The 14,591-nt window shown below is 37.8% G+C and overlaps 2 protein-coding genes and 1 long non-coding RNA gene across 6 annotated transcripts in view; 1 reads left to right on the top strand and 2 right to left on the bottom strand.

Annotated features, from left to right (window-relative positions):
• The window catches only part of LOC143900636 (androgen-induced gene 1 protein), a 28,388-nt gene extending 28,333 nt beyond the window's left edge, over nucleotides 1-55 (bottom strand). The window contains exon 1 of the mRNA XM_077412236.1: nucleotides 32-55. The gene's annotated coding sequence lies outside the window, so the exon portion shown is untranslated. The remainder of the gene's footprint in view (nucleotides 1-31) is intronic.
• A 145-nt stretch (nucleotides 56-200) lies between these two features.
• Nucleotides 201-14,591, bottom strand: part of LOC143900639 (uncharacterized) — a 40,832-nt gene continuing 26,441 nt past the window's right edge. The window contains exon 3 of the long non-coding RNA XR_013257844.1: nucleotides 201-585. This is a non-coding gene — a long non-coding RNA (uncharacterized LOC143900639). The remainder of the gene's footprint in view (nucleotides 586-14,591) is intronic.
• LOC143900632 (clavesin-2) lies at nucleotides 1,056-14,540 on the top strand. 4 transcript variants are annotated; one of them, XM_077412225.1, is made up of 6 exons: nucleotides 1,056-1,350; nucleotides 9,646-9,836; nucleotides 10,589-10,793; nucleotides 11,203-11,326; nucleotides 11,860-12,072; nucleotides 12,493-14,540. In XM_077412225.1, the coding sequence occupies exons 2-6, from the start codon at nucleotides 9,680-9,682 to the stop codon at nucleotides 13,177-13,179; spliced, it is 1,386 nt and encodes a 461-aa protein (XP_077268351.1). In that variant the 5' UTR covers nucleotides 1,056-1,350; nucleotides 9,646-9,679; the 3' UTR covers nucleotides 13,180-14,540. The 4 variants fall into 4 exon arrangements, with proteins under 4 accessions (XP_077268351.1, XP_077268349.1, XP_077268353.1 ...); XM_077412223.1 differs by having other exon boundaries at nucleotides 1,057-1,464; XM_077412227.1 differs by lacking the exon at nucleotides 1,056-1,350 and adding an exon at nucleotides 4,158-4,312.

The raw sequence follows: 14,591 nt of genomic DNA, 5'->3' as shown, positions 1-14,591 counted from the left end.
CATATATTGCAAATATAATAAACAAATTTACCTTAAACAAGGAACGAGTCGAGAATTAACGAATTACACAGAATAATACAACGAGACGCGCAATACTAATGATGACTGCCGTTGCAACTTCTGTGTCAATTGTGCTTCATTCGTACTGTTATTCTCCCGCTATTATTCACCCGATGACTGTTTTGCATATGTAGAATAACATCCCGCGTGACCGACGCGCGACGCAGGTACAACACTGAGGTGACAATCGGTCGATGGTTGAAGGTGATAATATTTTTGTATTGATTCGCCGCGTGCCGAGCGGACGGACAATTACCTTCGGTTTGTTTACCTGGGTTCGTTCTAGTCACGGCCCTGAACCACCACGGTCAATCTGTCATTATTCATCGAGCGGCGCGGCGGCTTTCAGTCGTGCCGACATCGACAGTGTCGCGTCCTCCGCATATTTCGAATCGGGCAATAATGCCGGGTGGGAGATTTTTCGCACGTGCGCAGTAGCGCGCGAACGCCACGTGACTCTCGTTGTCAGCAGCGTGCGTATTCAACCGAGCTCTCGGCGTTCTTGTGGGTCCGCCATTCCGTACTCTGAAAAAGAACCGAATATAAAAGCAATTAATATATAAATGTCTCGAAATTGTCTCCAAACTGACTATAAATAATTTACAAATGTTTCTAACAAAATTTATCAAATTGCTTCGCTTGTTGCGTCGTGGAGATAACAGCATTTAATTTGTTGCTGCGAGAGCAATAAAGAGATTACGGGGAATTATCCTAGTATTTCACAACCAATAGTTACATAAATATACAATTGCAGAACTCTATAATTTATAATTGTTTTTATTTAATTTTATCTAAAAAACTCTTAGAAAGAATGCAAGAGAAGAAGGGCGACGGAGAGAAAAAATATGTTAGAAGTAAGAAAAGAATTTAATGATTTTCGTGGGATCTGAACCCGACTAACTCGAGTCTGTCGCGACAGTCACGTGGTCCGCCAACCGGAGTGGTGGGGGACGATCGAGTGGTGGGACAAATCCCTCTACTTGTCTTCGCGGCGGACGTTTCGAGCCGTTCGAGTGGCGTTTTCTCGACGGTCGACGCGCGCACGTAGCGGTTGAATCGGCACGCGCGCAAATCCGCGGAACGCAACGCGGGAATTCCCGACGGCGATGCGCCGACAATAATCCGTCGGGCCGCGATTAATCCCCGCGACCGAACGCGCGACGTTCCCGATCGTGGTGTAATTCCCGGTTCATCGGTGCCACTGACGATCCTCCAAAACCGCCCGCTCGTTCGCTGTGACGTGTAGTGCGAAGAGAGAGAGAGAGAGAAAGCCCTACGAAAGTTTCTCTCGTGAGTCTATGTAGCGTGTTAAGTTTCGCAGTGACTTTTGCAACGGTTTTTTTGTCATCGATATGATCTTGACGATTTTCTACAGCTGCTTCTTCGAATAAATACGTATAAATCGTATGTATATAAATATAAATATAAATATAATTAAAAAAAAAAAAAAAAAAAATATATATATATATATATATATATATATATAAACGCTCACTTTTGCTATAACGATATCTCAAAAATTGCTTTTTTTTTTTAGTTGTTTGCAAAATAAGAATGGTGAGAGTTCAGGATATATCTATATATTAATATATTTTTTTATATTTATATTAAAATAAAAAATATCTGGTAAAATATGAAAAATGCATACATGTTTTATATCCATTGCATATATACATATGTATAAAATGTATCCGTATAAATATGTATATAAACGCATAAATTTTCGTATTTCGTCACACACTTTTGATTTCAGCATCAAGGTGTCATAATATTTCCGGTAAATATTTCAATGACTTTTTTTTGGATGGTGATGGAGTCAGATCTTTATTTAGTGGACATTCAAGGCTGTAATTTTTTACTCTGTCTGAATTGATCGTCTTAGTAGTCATAGTAAAATTTGCACCAGTATTTGTCGAACAATTTTTATGATATACGCGTAAAATTGTATTACATTGCAACGCGCGGTTGTGCATGTTGCAATCGGGCCGGTATAAAATTGGTGAAAGTTTACCACACAGAAATGTTCAGCTACGGCTGTAAAAATGGACAGCGAATCTAAGAAATGTATCGTACAAGATTTGTAGGTGCATGTTAAAAGCGATACGCATAATATGAATTCGTTTCTTTCGTTTTCTACGAAAACTTTTTACTTGGTGCTTATTTGCATGTACTCGCTCTGGAAAATATCGCGTGAAAGGTTCATCTTCTTTAGATATCTATCTCTTTCTTTGAATAGCATTTCTTGGAATAGCCTTCCGTGTAATATACGTAATTCCGCGAGTCACCAAATGCTTTCAAGAGAATGCCATACGACTATTTGCTAAGAGCGAATTCATGAGTCCGTATATACATATACACACGCGCGTACACATCAGGCACTGACACACGTATGCTGGCTTACACATTGATACTGCATAATACATAGGAGCGTTGATTTTTTGTTTTTAAATTACTTTGTGTTATTTTTGTATTTTTGTAGTTTTATATTTTCATTGTATTTTAATTTCTGCGCTTGAGAGGATCCTATCCTGGAGCGCATAATAAATAGCGATACTATATATCTATCTCTTTTGATTACATTTTGCGACATTTTTTAAAGACATCGTGTCACTCGTAGAGAAGCTAGGTACTCGTGAAACATGCCTACGTGTACACAGTGAAAGAACAAGAAGCGATGTAAACCGACGCGGAAATCGATCGGTCCCTATCATCGGCTTTAATGCCGGTTACGTGAGTATAATATCGCCATTTTATCGGCGCTCATTTAGCGGAGACCACGAGCCCCCTTGGAATGATAACGCAGTTTGTGCAAAACGGGGCGCAGCGTATTAACGATAAAAACTTTATTAGCATTTTGAATGCCGTATCTCAAAAATAAAAAAAGTAAATATTTTAAAGCTGTAATTTAGATGATGTTATATATTGTCTGATTTACTTCCATTTAGATCCGACAAATTTTACAATGTATACAATTCTTTTCAAAATTTTTGTATTAGATATGATAATCTTTATTTCAAACTTTTACTATGTATAAATTTATTCCTGTTTAATAAATATTTTAATAATTTTTATATTTGACGTTTTTTTCTCTTAGAAGAATTTTAGTAATCTTCTTATAAATTGGAGTAATTTTATATATCTAATATTTTTTCGTATTGATTATAACGTATATAATGCTTGTTTTTTACATTGTATAAAAAATATATCTAACCAGCTTATATTTAAATTTAAAAAATTTAGATTTTCTATTTATTTTACTTTTTAGTGTGCGGTAAATCTCCACACATATTAATTTAAAGTAATCCGATATATTTAAAAATCTTGTTCTATTTTCTATTAAGAAAACTGCATAACCTATTTCTATATAACTTTATGTTAAATAATATACGAAATTTCTGAAAAATAACCCAACTTAAAATTCTACGTCTAAAATGTTTCAAGTACGACTAAAATGGGGGTTGCGCAGATTAAATTATATATATAGAATACTTTTTACGTGCTAATTATTAAACTTGTAACGAACGAACGGCAGACTCTCACTGCGCGAATGGAGGAAACAGGCAACTTCTTATTACTACCATACGGCGTTTTTACCGTTATACATTACGCAACTTCTTCCTCGCACAGACGTGTGATATGCATGTACCGATAATACTATTGCATCGTCACGCGTCGCACGAACGAATACGAAAGCGCGTTTCAGACAAAGCCGAACGACTTCCGCATGGAGGAAGAACGTTTACAAAATCGTTACAGAAACATATCGGAAAATGGCCGCTTCTTTTTTTTACGAGTACAGTTCTGTTGCGCTTACTTTGGCTTACACAGTATCGGATTAACCGACAAGAATTATCGGGAAGGTCACTGCGTATCTATAATGTATAATATGCATTCTTATTCAGTCTCGCTATTTACGACGCGCTTGACATAATTGTCGCGGATTACGTTACTTTGTGCAAAGGAATGCGCGCGCGCGCATTCCCCCAAAATAATATTCCTAATAATAAATGATTCGATGATGCTGACAAGAAGAGTTTGCAATAGCATACGAGTTGACATACGGTTGAGTCATGCATACTTGAATACATGTACTACATATCGCCTGTCCATAGATAGACGCCAATGGAGTTTTATTCCTGGAAGCAACACGAGAAACGTGCTTAATTTTTAATGCACCTCCTAATCCAAATCCACATTTTTACGCTATTTCAAAATTGAGCAACGGGGATGGCAATCATTAATTTATTTTCAGGTATACGAATAGAAGTGTATGTAAAATTAAATATTTATGTACTTTGAGGTCGCTATATGCGGTAGCGTACCGCATCGCTTAACACATATAAACCAAGGTAAAGGTACCAATACCCGGACATGTACCTTATATCTGGACACCTTTATTATTTATAAGTATAACGCGAATTAAAATCAAAGATAAAAGTATTTTTTCTTGTAGTTTAAAACTTCTGTTATAATATCCAAACGTTTATTTCCTTAAATTTATATTTTGCTTCTCCTTATAAAGGAAGCTTTGTTTTCGTAAAAAAAAATTTTTTTATAGTTGCTTTTGCCAATGTGTTCAAAATGTTCTAAAACGTCGAAAAATCGCTATTTTAAAAAATGTCGGTATGTGTGTATGTATGTGCCAAATTTACCGAAATTTCTATAACTCCAGAACTAAATAACTAAATCTTAACGAATTGTATATGAAATAGGGGTAGAATTTTCCGGGGAATACTATAGAGTGTATAGTTTTTCGTTATCTATTTTCTGGAAACCAATTTTTTTAATTTTTTTACTCAAGAATTAGAAAAATAAAAAAAACGGTTTCCAGAAAATCGGTAACAAAAAACTATACACTCTATAGTACTCCCCGAAAAATTCTATCCCTATTTCATATACAATTCGTTAAAATTTGGTTAATTAGTTCTGGAGTTATAGAAATTTCGGTAAATTTAGCACATACACACATTAGAGTTGAGAGACCTGTATATGTAAGACCGTGATCTTAAGACATCACTTCCTCTATGAGGAAGCCAAGTGCAAATTTCTAATTTGCACTATTTTTTTACTTGTTTTTAAAGGTATCCAGACACAGTACGTGTCCAGGTATTGGTACATTTACCTACTCTTAAGTGTCCTGATGCTATTGGTACCTTTACCTTCTTACGTACACGATTTATTCCTAAAACATTACGAGAAACATGCTTAATTTTCAATACACCTAGCTGCTAAATCCAATTCCATAATTTTATGTTTGCAAATTCAAAAATCTAGGGGGGATAGTAGTCGTTAATTTATTTTCAAGTAAAAAAAATAGAAGCGCGCACAAAATTATGCTCTTGACGTCGCGATGCTATATGTATGCCGCGTCGCTTGATATTAACTACGTGCACAGCTTATTTTTGAAGCAGCGCGAGAAACGTGCTTAATTTTTAATGCACCTAATCCAATTGCGCAATTTTACATTTAAAACTATTTAAAGCTATTTCAAAACTGAGCAGGGGAGATGGTACAGCGCCGTTAATTTTGTTTTTAGGTATACAAATAGAAGTATGCGCGTAAAATCTTAATATATAAACTACACATCCTTGAAAATCTGTTACTTAACACCATGGATTACGGTGCAATCGTTTAACTGTTAATCGAGAATACAATTAAAGCACGGTTAAAGCGCAAGGTATATATGTGTGCCGCTATAGCGAAGCGGTTTTAGATTTACGAGCTAATGCTTGCGTTACGCGGCGCTTTGCGTTAACGGCAATGTACTTTGCGTTCGTTTCTTATCTGCATCGCATTGTTCATATCGTCGGTATACATCGTGCAAAGGAATGGACGCATCGAACAGTTGGCGAAAAGCTACATCAAGCTTCTGCGTTTCTGAAGCAATTGAGACGCGTTGATTACTTTTTCACGCGCTATATTGCACAACAATATGAAGGTTTCACGATGGACATCTGATAATTTTCTACGCGTCTGTAGATCGATCAGACGCTGCTATATAATGACATGTTTTGCAAATGCAGTATGCAAATTTTTATGCGCAATATTTTATGTACGACGTAGGTAGAACGTGCGTACGTTACTCGAAGTAAGAACTTACATGAATTATCTATATTCGATTTTTCATAAAAAGTCATATGTCTTCAATATTTAATTATATATTTGAATGATGAATTATCAATTCCACTCTTATCTCTCATTGTTCATATACCATTGTTTACATGGTTCAATAAGCTTCAGTAATTATTTCAATAATTATAAAAGTCTTGTAACATAGAATTATGTATATATGTATACATATAAATCATATATAAATTATTTTGAGTAAATATCTTTAAACACACGCACACATACACATATATACAGGGTGAAACAGGACTTATGAGACAATCTTTAGAGGATGGTAGGTCTCACCAAAAGAATCAACGCAAGATCACCCGGACAATATTTCACACATATAATCTTCCGTCTTTTGGAATTCAATTCAAAACGTTTTTTCTTCGCGAAAAAGCGGCCAGACTTTTGTGGGAAAATTTCACGAACTACTTAGCTACTAAATTTTAGAGATGCCAAAAGACAATCTCTCGATTCGCGATTCGAAGTTAAAGTATATACTTCGGCCACCCACTCACGTCACGTCGCGCGTCGCCCCGACGACGACGCGACGTTGCGCTCGTCGATAATCACGGCGCCAGCCACCAGCAACGCCATACTTCTCACGTAGTAGACTACGACCAAGTTTTTGGGAATCGCGACGACGAGATCACACTATAACGGGGGTGTAAGGAGAAGACGGAGCGGTGAGTCAGCGGCAAATCGGTAACCGGCTTCGGGCTTTCCTCTCTCTTTCGCTACCTGTGTCTCTCCCTCTCTCTTTTTGCCCCATTCGCGAGTTCTCTCTTTTCGTCCCGTTTCTTTTTTCCTCTCTCGCATCGTATAATCCCGTTGTGGTTATTACCCCGCGCTCTCCGTCTCGTATTTCTCAACGCTCTGACACTTTCAAACGAACCGGCCGCCGCCGAGCCGCCGTCGAAGTGACTCTTCATTGCGCGCACAGCTCGCTCGGACGCGCAAGGTGCATCGCCGATTTCGTCCTCCACTCGTGTCCGCCACTTCCCGATTACAGAGAAAGAATTAGGAATTCTTCCTCCCCCTTCTAGGACTTACACGCAAGAAAAGAACATCATCTGTATACGTTGTAAGTACGGTTTTGCGTCTTTTCTTCCACGCCGATTTTTCCCGCTTTCGTCGAGGCTTCGTCTTTACGTAAATTTTCTGAACTCCTCGGAGCTAATTACTGTCTGTTTTTCTTCTTTCTTCGCCGCTTTCAATTTGCATGCCGGTACGCACCGGCCCTATACCGTGCTTGTCGAGACAATAATTATCGGTTCGGTAAACTTCACCGAGACAGAAATAAATCTGACGTAATGGCATGAATTAGGCACGTTATGCAATCCTGTTTTAGCTAATATTGTTTTCCATATAGATTTCTATTTTATCTTCTCGATTAGGTATTTATTAATCGAATACATAATTAACATAATTTATCGAAATAGCTCTCGGTTTTGTATATTTCTACCATATATCAAGAATTCGATCAGTGATCTAAAAAGACCCTATGATACGCAAGCAAGATGACTTACGTTCTTTATTAGCTTACGTCTAAGTACCGTTTCTGAAACCGGCTCATCGGAACTCGCCGAGCCGGTCAGGATAGGTATATCAACCGTTCTCAGTTTCATTCATCAACATTCGCGGGTTATCTTGGCTTTCATCCGTTCATTTACCGCGCTCATTAGCGTCAATAATAATCATCAAAATTATTTATTTTAGTTCAGTTTATTTTAACTAAAAATCAAATCTTCTTCCACTTCCGATTCTCATGAAGAAACACGAACCTTTTCAACGAATGTCGGCCGCGATCTCTACAAAATTTCGCGTTGACGAAAATCTGATTTTTGTCCTGACCCGAGGTGATCGATTCGACCTCATGCCTCGGCTGGCTGGTCGTTTGGAAAGTGCAAGGGATCGCGAATCGATCGATCGATCGTTCGCTCGCTCGTTGCAAGGTCGTGTGAAACTTTCGCGAAATAATTATCCGAACCGGTCGAAAGAACGCTCGCATGACGCGATTCACGCAAGGACGGCTCCCTGTGAATCATCCTTGGGGCAATGCGCCGGGCATCTCGTTGTTAACGCGAGAAAAAAGCGAAACGCGAGAATGAAATCTTTTCGAATCCGAATGTCGTCGCGTTTTTATTTAGTTTACGCTATTCTCACCTGCGCCTAGTTGCTCTTCATATCTATCCTCCGGTTAAGGAATGAATCGTGCCAGTTGGTTGTATTACTTACCGGCATCGAGAAGCGCGCGAAATCGCGAATTATCGCTTTTTGAGCGAGGAACGTTCGCGAGATAAAAATCGCGCGTTATTTATTCAATGGGAGCGGCTCTTAGCTACATATAGGCCACTTCGCGAATCAGCCATCGGACGTTTATTACACACGTTCTCTTTGTTGCCCGATGTGTAGTCGAGCGACGCGCCACGTATGATTCAGAGCGCGTCGCGCTTTTGCCAGGCGGACAGCACTGGCAAAGTTTCTCCTCGCGTGTCGCTTGTACGCGCGTTTGTTGTCTGTGTCTTGTTAATAATAAAAAATAAACGATAAAACCTTACACTGTTACCATGTGCGTCAAAATTTATTAGTTTAAAATAAAATAGGATTATTTTAACTCCATTGGTTTAGTCAAATTAACATTGTTTTAGTTAAATTAACTACATATTGAGTAGGAGCAGTGGCGACCTATGGAATAGTTGAAAATTACTCAAAATTGAATTGAATTTAACCCTATGAATTTAACAGTGTACCGTCCCGGTAAGATGTCACATAAATTCGGCAATTATTTTGGGTCTGTTTTCTATTGCTGAACTGGCTGCATTGGTTCAGGGTTTATCTTCTTTACTCAACATTGGAAGGAAAAAGATAAACTCTAAACCAGTGCAGCCATTTCAGGGGGCCTATTTTATAACTCGTTATGCAGTATCCTTATCGTTATCGTTACGTTGTCGTTGCGCAGCTTTTTTATAACGATATTGCATATAACGAGTTACAGAATAGGCCCCCAGCAATATAGAAAACAGATCCAATGAAATAAAAACTGAACATTATATCAGCGATTCCGTGATACCTAAGTGTTTCCGCGCGCGTATTTTCTCAAGAAAAACTATTATACAATCGACCTCGTTTCACTTTGAATTTATTTTCCTATTTAAGATGTCGATTAAATTAAATTCATTAAAATTAACATTAATATTAGCAAATTTATGTCGCAAGCGCAAGTCTATCATTTGTGAATTTTCGACATCAGATTAATTCTCGTCAGAGATTTTGAACTGAATGCTTCGATTTTACAATATTTTCTCATTGTATGTTAAAGGGTATTTCTCCCCATTGATAAAAATTATTATTATTATTATTATTATTATTATTATATTAGAAATCGCGATTGAGAAAATGTCACCGAGCATTTTAAAACGTTTAAAATTTTATAACTCGAGAAAATATTTTATTTGTGTAATGTTTCAGATCGTTGACGCGTGTCTCCGGAAAGGGGAGCAAAATGGCTGAGTACTGCGAATATATGTGGTGCGATCCCGCTCGTGGTCACAGCAGTTTGGCGCGTAGCATTTACGAAGAGGGAGGCAGGTTCGATAAACGTGATAAGAAGTTGGCCATTAAGACTGTCAGGTCTATACTTCGACAAATGCCGAATGTAGGTAAGATAAAATTGCAAGCCTATGACTGCCAATTTATATTACAACTGTAATGTAAAAACGTTTAATTGTGAGAATTCTATAACGTTTAAATAAATCTATCGGTTTGGCGTTAAAACTGCAGTTCTCGTGACAAGAATCTGACTTCGCAATCCTTCCTTCGAAGAAGTTACCCTTTTCCATTATTAAAACTTCCTCGCAAAGTGGATATTTTGTTTTATTAATAATTTAAATTATTAAATAATATTTAAATTAAACATATTTAAATTATTAAAAATAAGGTAAAAATAAAGAGCTACATATATATGAAATAAAATAATTTTTATTTTATATTTAACTTTATATTTAAGATCATCTTAAGCGGTCGTAAAAGCTCGATTAGTCAATGAAACGATCGCGTAATTTCTCGAGATTGTACTTAAAAATGATCTTAAATACAAGATCTTAAATACGAGTACCGTTCTGAGCGGCTCACAGCAATGAAATGAACATCAAGAGACAAAGTATGAAAATCCAACTATTCTATTGTCCAGTTAACTGTAACTGAAGATATCTATAGCCACTTCTATAAAAGTTGTTGTTTCATTTAATTGCAAAAACGCGCAAGACAGACACTGCCGACAATTGAAAAAGAATATTAGTATGCTCGGCGCATGTCGCATACACTTCCGGGAATTAATTCGTATTCGAATTACTTCCGATCGCGAGTAGCATCACAATGACGATCAATGACGGTTTCCGTCTGCTGTTCCTAGACCTGGAGCATTGCACGGATGAGTATATCACGCGCTTCCTGCTAGCCCGGAAGTACCGCACCGAGCAGGCAGCGGCCCTGATAGCCGCTTATCAAGCACAAATAACGCATCGCCAGGATATCTTCGGTAATCTCACCGCCCGAGACCCGGCGTTGCAACGCGCGCTTCGCGCGGGCATACCGGGTGTCTTGCCTGCACGTGACAGGTACGAACACAATAATATGTCTTGCAGCCAAGCCAGGTTGTGTGACGGATGCACTGCTAATTTATTCTTATCCTTTCCGCCGCTATCGGCACGAGCCACGTACGTGCCGGAAAATGCGTGACTAACAAAGCTTTCATCCTGCGCATAAATAACACGACATATTTTTTTTTTTACGAACGCAAGCATACTCTTGATCGGGCTATTTTATATTTAAATGCTTCTGCTAATCTAGTTTTTTAGGAAGGTAACGAAAATCTTACTTTTCTTAATTGTTTAATAACGTAAATAAAACAAAAGTTTATTTGTAATACTTATTAGTTAATTATCTTGTAATTTTATTGTTTTATCGTAAATAAATATATGTTTTATTAATTTTATTATTTGACGTTTTATCGTGGAATCAATATAGGAAAGGCAGATGCGTGCTGGTTATTTTAGCGTCGCAATGGGATCCTGTAGCCGTGCCCGCATTGTCCGTTCAACGAGCGATCTTCTTAGTTCTGGAAATACTTATTCAAGATCCTCGAAATCAGGTGCAGCACTCATCACATTTATTAGTAGATCGTTTATTCCATGAAATCAGTTATTAGCATCAAGTGGCTGCTTTCGTTATATTTTTAAAGGAACGACTTTTTAAAGACATTACTTCATTTGAAAGCCATGGAGGTAACTTCTCTATCCTGGCATAGAGCTCCAAACCATCATGTAATCATAAAAATATAAATTCTTCATTAAAATATAAGTTCAGTACTATAAAATATTATAATACAAAAATAGTAATGACAATAGCGAGTAAGAAACAAGTTCATTATAAAATGCTATAATATAAAAATATAAGTTCGATGCTAATTTACGTCACTTGAATGCGTGTACATTTTTATATTAATATTTTCAAAGTTCAACGATAACTTTAACGAGGCCTTTTGAATTCAATCAACGGCAACTAGTGATTCATTCAGCTAAATCTAGACGACCAGTCTAGACTCGGCGTCCACTTCCACGCTGGCATTATTACACCCCGCCTGAACGCCTTAACGATGTGACCTATACGCTCCTTTTTTTCCAGCAATCCGGTTTCGTCGCTGTGGTGGACTGGAGCGGATTCTCGTTACGGCAGGGCGGCGCACTGGGGGCAGCGGCTCTGCGAAACCTAATAGCTGCTCTACGTGGGCGATTTCCTGCTCGATTCAAGGCGATACACTTCCTCTCGGCGCCGCTCTACGTCCAAGCGACTCTGGCCCTGGTGAAGCCGTTTTTGGACGAGAAAACGCGGAATAAGGTGGGACATGCATAAGCGATGCATGAATAAAAATTTCTGAAATACGTTATATATAATTATAATCGTGCTTCTCGATGCACACGATGAAGGATAATTATAACTGTAAAATTTTATTGGCATTTATTGTAACAAAAATTTATTATATCCGCATGCAAGCGGATCAACTTATAGGCTCGGTTAATTTAGCTCCGATATGCTATCCAGTTTTTATCATACCTGGAAGAGATAATATATAGAATCGATTTCTGTCGCTTGTGTGTAACGCGATCTGCGAGAAAAACATAGAGTAAAGGGGAATGTCCCGGCAAATCGGTACCTTCGGGAATATGTATAAATGGCTACAAATTATTGTTTAGTATAGACTCGTTACAGCTAAACCGCGTCAAGCACAAAAAAACGTTATCGTTTCTCTCCTCGCAGATTTATCTACACGGCAACAATCTCAGCACGCTCCACGAACACCTGCCGACGGACATCCTGCCGGCGGAGCTCGGTGGAACGGGGCCAGCCTTCAACCCGGGATTGTGGGCCGAGCCGGTCATCCACTCGGCGATGAAGGAGGCCGAGCTCGCCGCCGCCAAAAAGGGAAAAGAGCGTCACATCGACGCGCAAGAACCGGCCAACCTTCGAGACGAATCGGAAACCGCAAACGGAAATCATCAGAGGAGCGATAGCCCGAACGTCTCGACGAACGCGGACAAAACATCCTTGAACAACTCCGATCACGATCTCGCGAAGCATTCCTCGACCGGGAGGGCGACGCAGATGGACGTAGAGCTAAATGTGATGAATAAGCGATCGAACAAACAGAAAGAGATGACGAGAGTTGCGACAAGAAACGGCGAGGACAGCGTTAAGGAACAATTACACGAACGAATCAGTAACGGAAACGTAGACGAGACGCGTCGTCCCGAGGATGGGACGGATCAGTCCAGGGATACGAGTGACTTGGCATTCCTCGACGCGGACATCAACTTGAACGAGTTCGAGATCCTCGGCAGGTCATGCAGCAGGGACAACTCGTTGGACAATAGATTGGAAGGGAAGGCTCTCATCGCCACCAGTAACAATGAAACGCCGTCGGAAGAAACGAATCTCATAACGTAATGTCGATCTCTGTAGATCTAAGTACTTGTAATGATTGCTAGAAGGATGGAAATCTGTCTCTTCCTGGATTTTTTTTTTATAAGCGATGCAAATCTGTAGATAAACAGCTCGAATAGTCTCGGAATATCGTAATTTTATCGACAATAGCAGATTTCCTTGTAGACTATTTCCTAAATGTAATTTAGTTCGGTGCTTTTTTGGTTGCGGATTTCTACTTTCTTGGAATGTATAAAACTAGAAAGTGAAATTTTTATATGTTGATCATTAATACCATTAGAAATGAGTATTAAAAGCACACTGAAAAGTCCTCGAATATTTTTATCCTTAAACTGTACTTACAAAACGTGCAAAAATATTATTAAAACTTATAAGAAAAAGCAAGACTGTTTTTGTTTTGCGATTCTAATATTATATATGTTTATAGCTTAATTATGACAATTGTTGAAACTGGGTACCTGTTTTACAAATTATATATGTATAGGCAGCTCTTCCTAAACCGATCTAATTAGTAACAAAGAGGCTGCATTAGAAAGATAAGGGCTGTTCGTAGTTATTTCATGATCATTCTTTACATATTTTAATACAGGAATCAGGTATGTTTTAGAATTTCTAACGGTTGAGTGGTCAAGTGCTTTTTTAAATTATATATTAGTTATGAGAGTTGAAGAATGAATGAGCATGAGAGGTTTCATGAAACACACATAAATGTCATATATATTTACGGATAGTGCAGTCTTATCGAGATAGTGTTTCATACCTGGTAGCAAAACAAATACAATTTTCGATACAATCTATATTTTTTTAAACGACGTACATAGACGCTTTAAATAGTATCTATGAACTAAAATACATTTTTCTCAGCTTACAAATTCGACTGTATTTTAAACATATACTGAAATTTGTTCTTCCAATAACTATTCATTTCATTAATAAATTCTTTTTTGCTTATCTGAGTTTTATATATACATATATATGTAGGGAAACGAGGGGTAGCCCCGGACATTATTGAAATTCAAGTATACCGCGTATCTATAGCTATTGTTTAAACATTCTAATATGTCTTTCTGCGTATCTCGACATATACAGAATGTTTAAACAATGTCCATAGATATATTTGGTATATTTGAAGACGGGGCTACCTCCCGTTCCCCTAATAAATTATGTAACATGAAGATGGTAAAATTTGTAGAACTCTAACAATAACTCTAACAAGACGTGATTTATTATGCAGTGCATCTAAATATACGATGCTTTTAACGCGATGTGATTTAATATTATATATTTAAATTAAAGTTATACTTTATAAGAGTTGTCGCGTTTATATATATATATATATATATATATATATATATATATATATAAACGCGACAACTTATAATTTGCATTTCTTTCATTTATGTTATACTACTTGT

This window comes from Temnothorax americanus, unplaced genomic scaffold, assembly GCF_048541705.1.
Source record: "Temnothorax americanus isolate GAGA-0224 unplaced genomic scaffold, ASM4854170v1 Scaffold3, whole genome shotgun sequence".
In the NCBI taxonomy this organism is placed as follows: Eukaryota; Metazoa; Arthropoda; class Insecta; order Hymenoptera; family Formicidae; genus Temnothorax; species Temnothorax americanus.
This window is presented reverse-complemented; position numbering and strand designations above follow the sequence as displayed.

Coding starts and splice junctions, on each gene's coding strand:
- LOC143900632 (XM_077412225.1), top strand. CDS start 9,680: ATGGCTGAGTACTGCGAATATATGTGGTGCGATCCCGCTCGTGGTCAC. Junction 9,837..10,588: donor TCGACAAATGCCGAATGTAG/GTAAGATAAAAT, acceptor TGCTGTTCCTAG/ACCTGGAGCATTGCACGGAT. Junction 10,794..11,202: donor GTCTTGCCTGCACGTGACAG/GTACGAACACAA, acceptor GAATCAATATAG/GAAAGGCAGATGCGTGCTGG.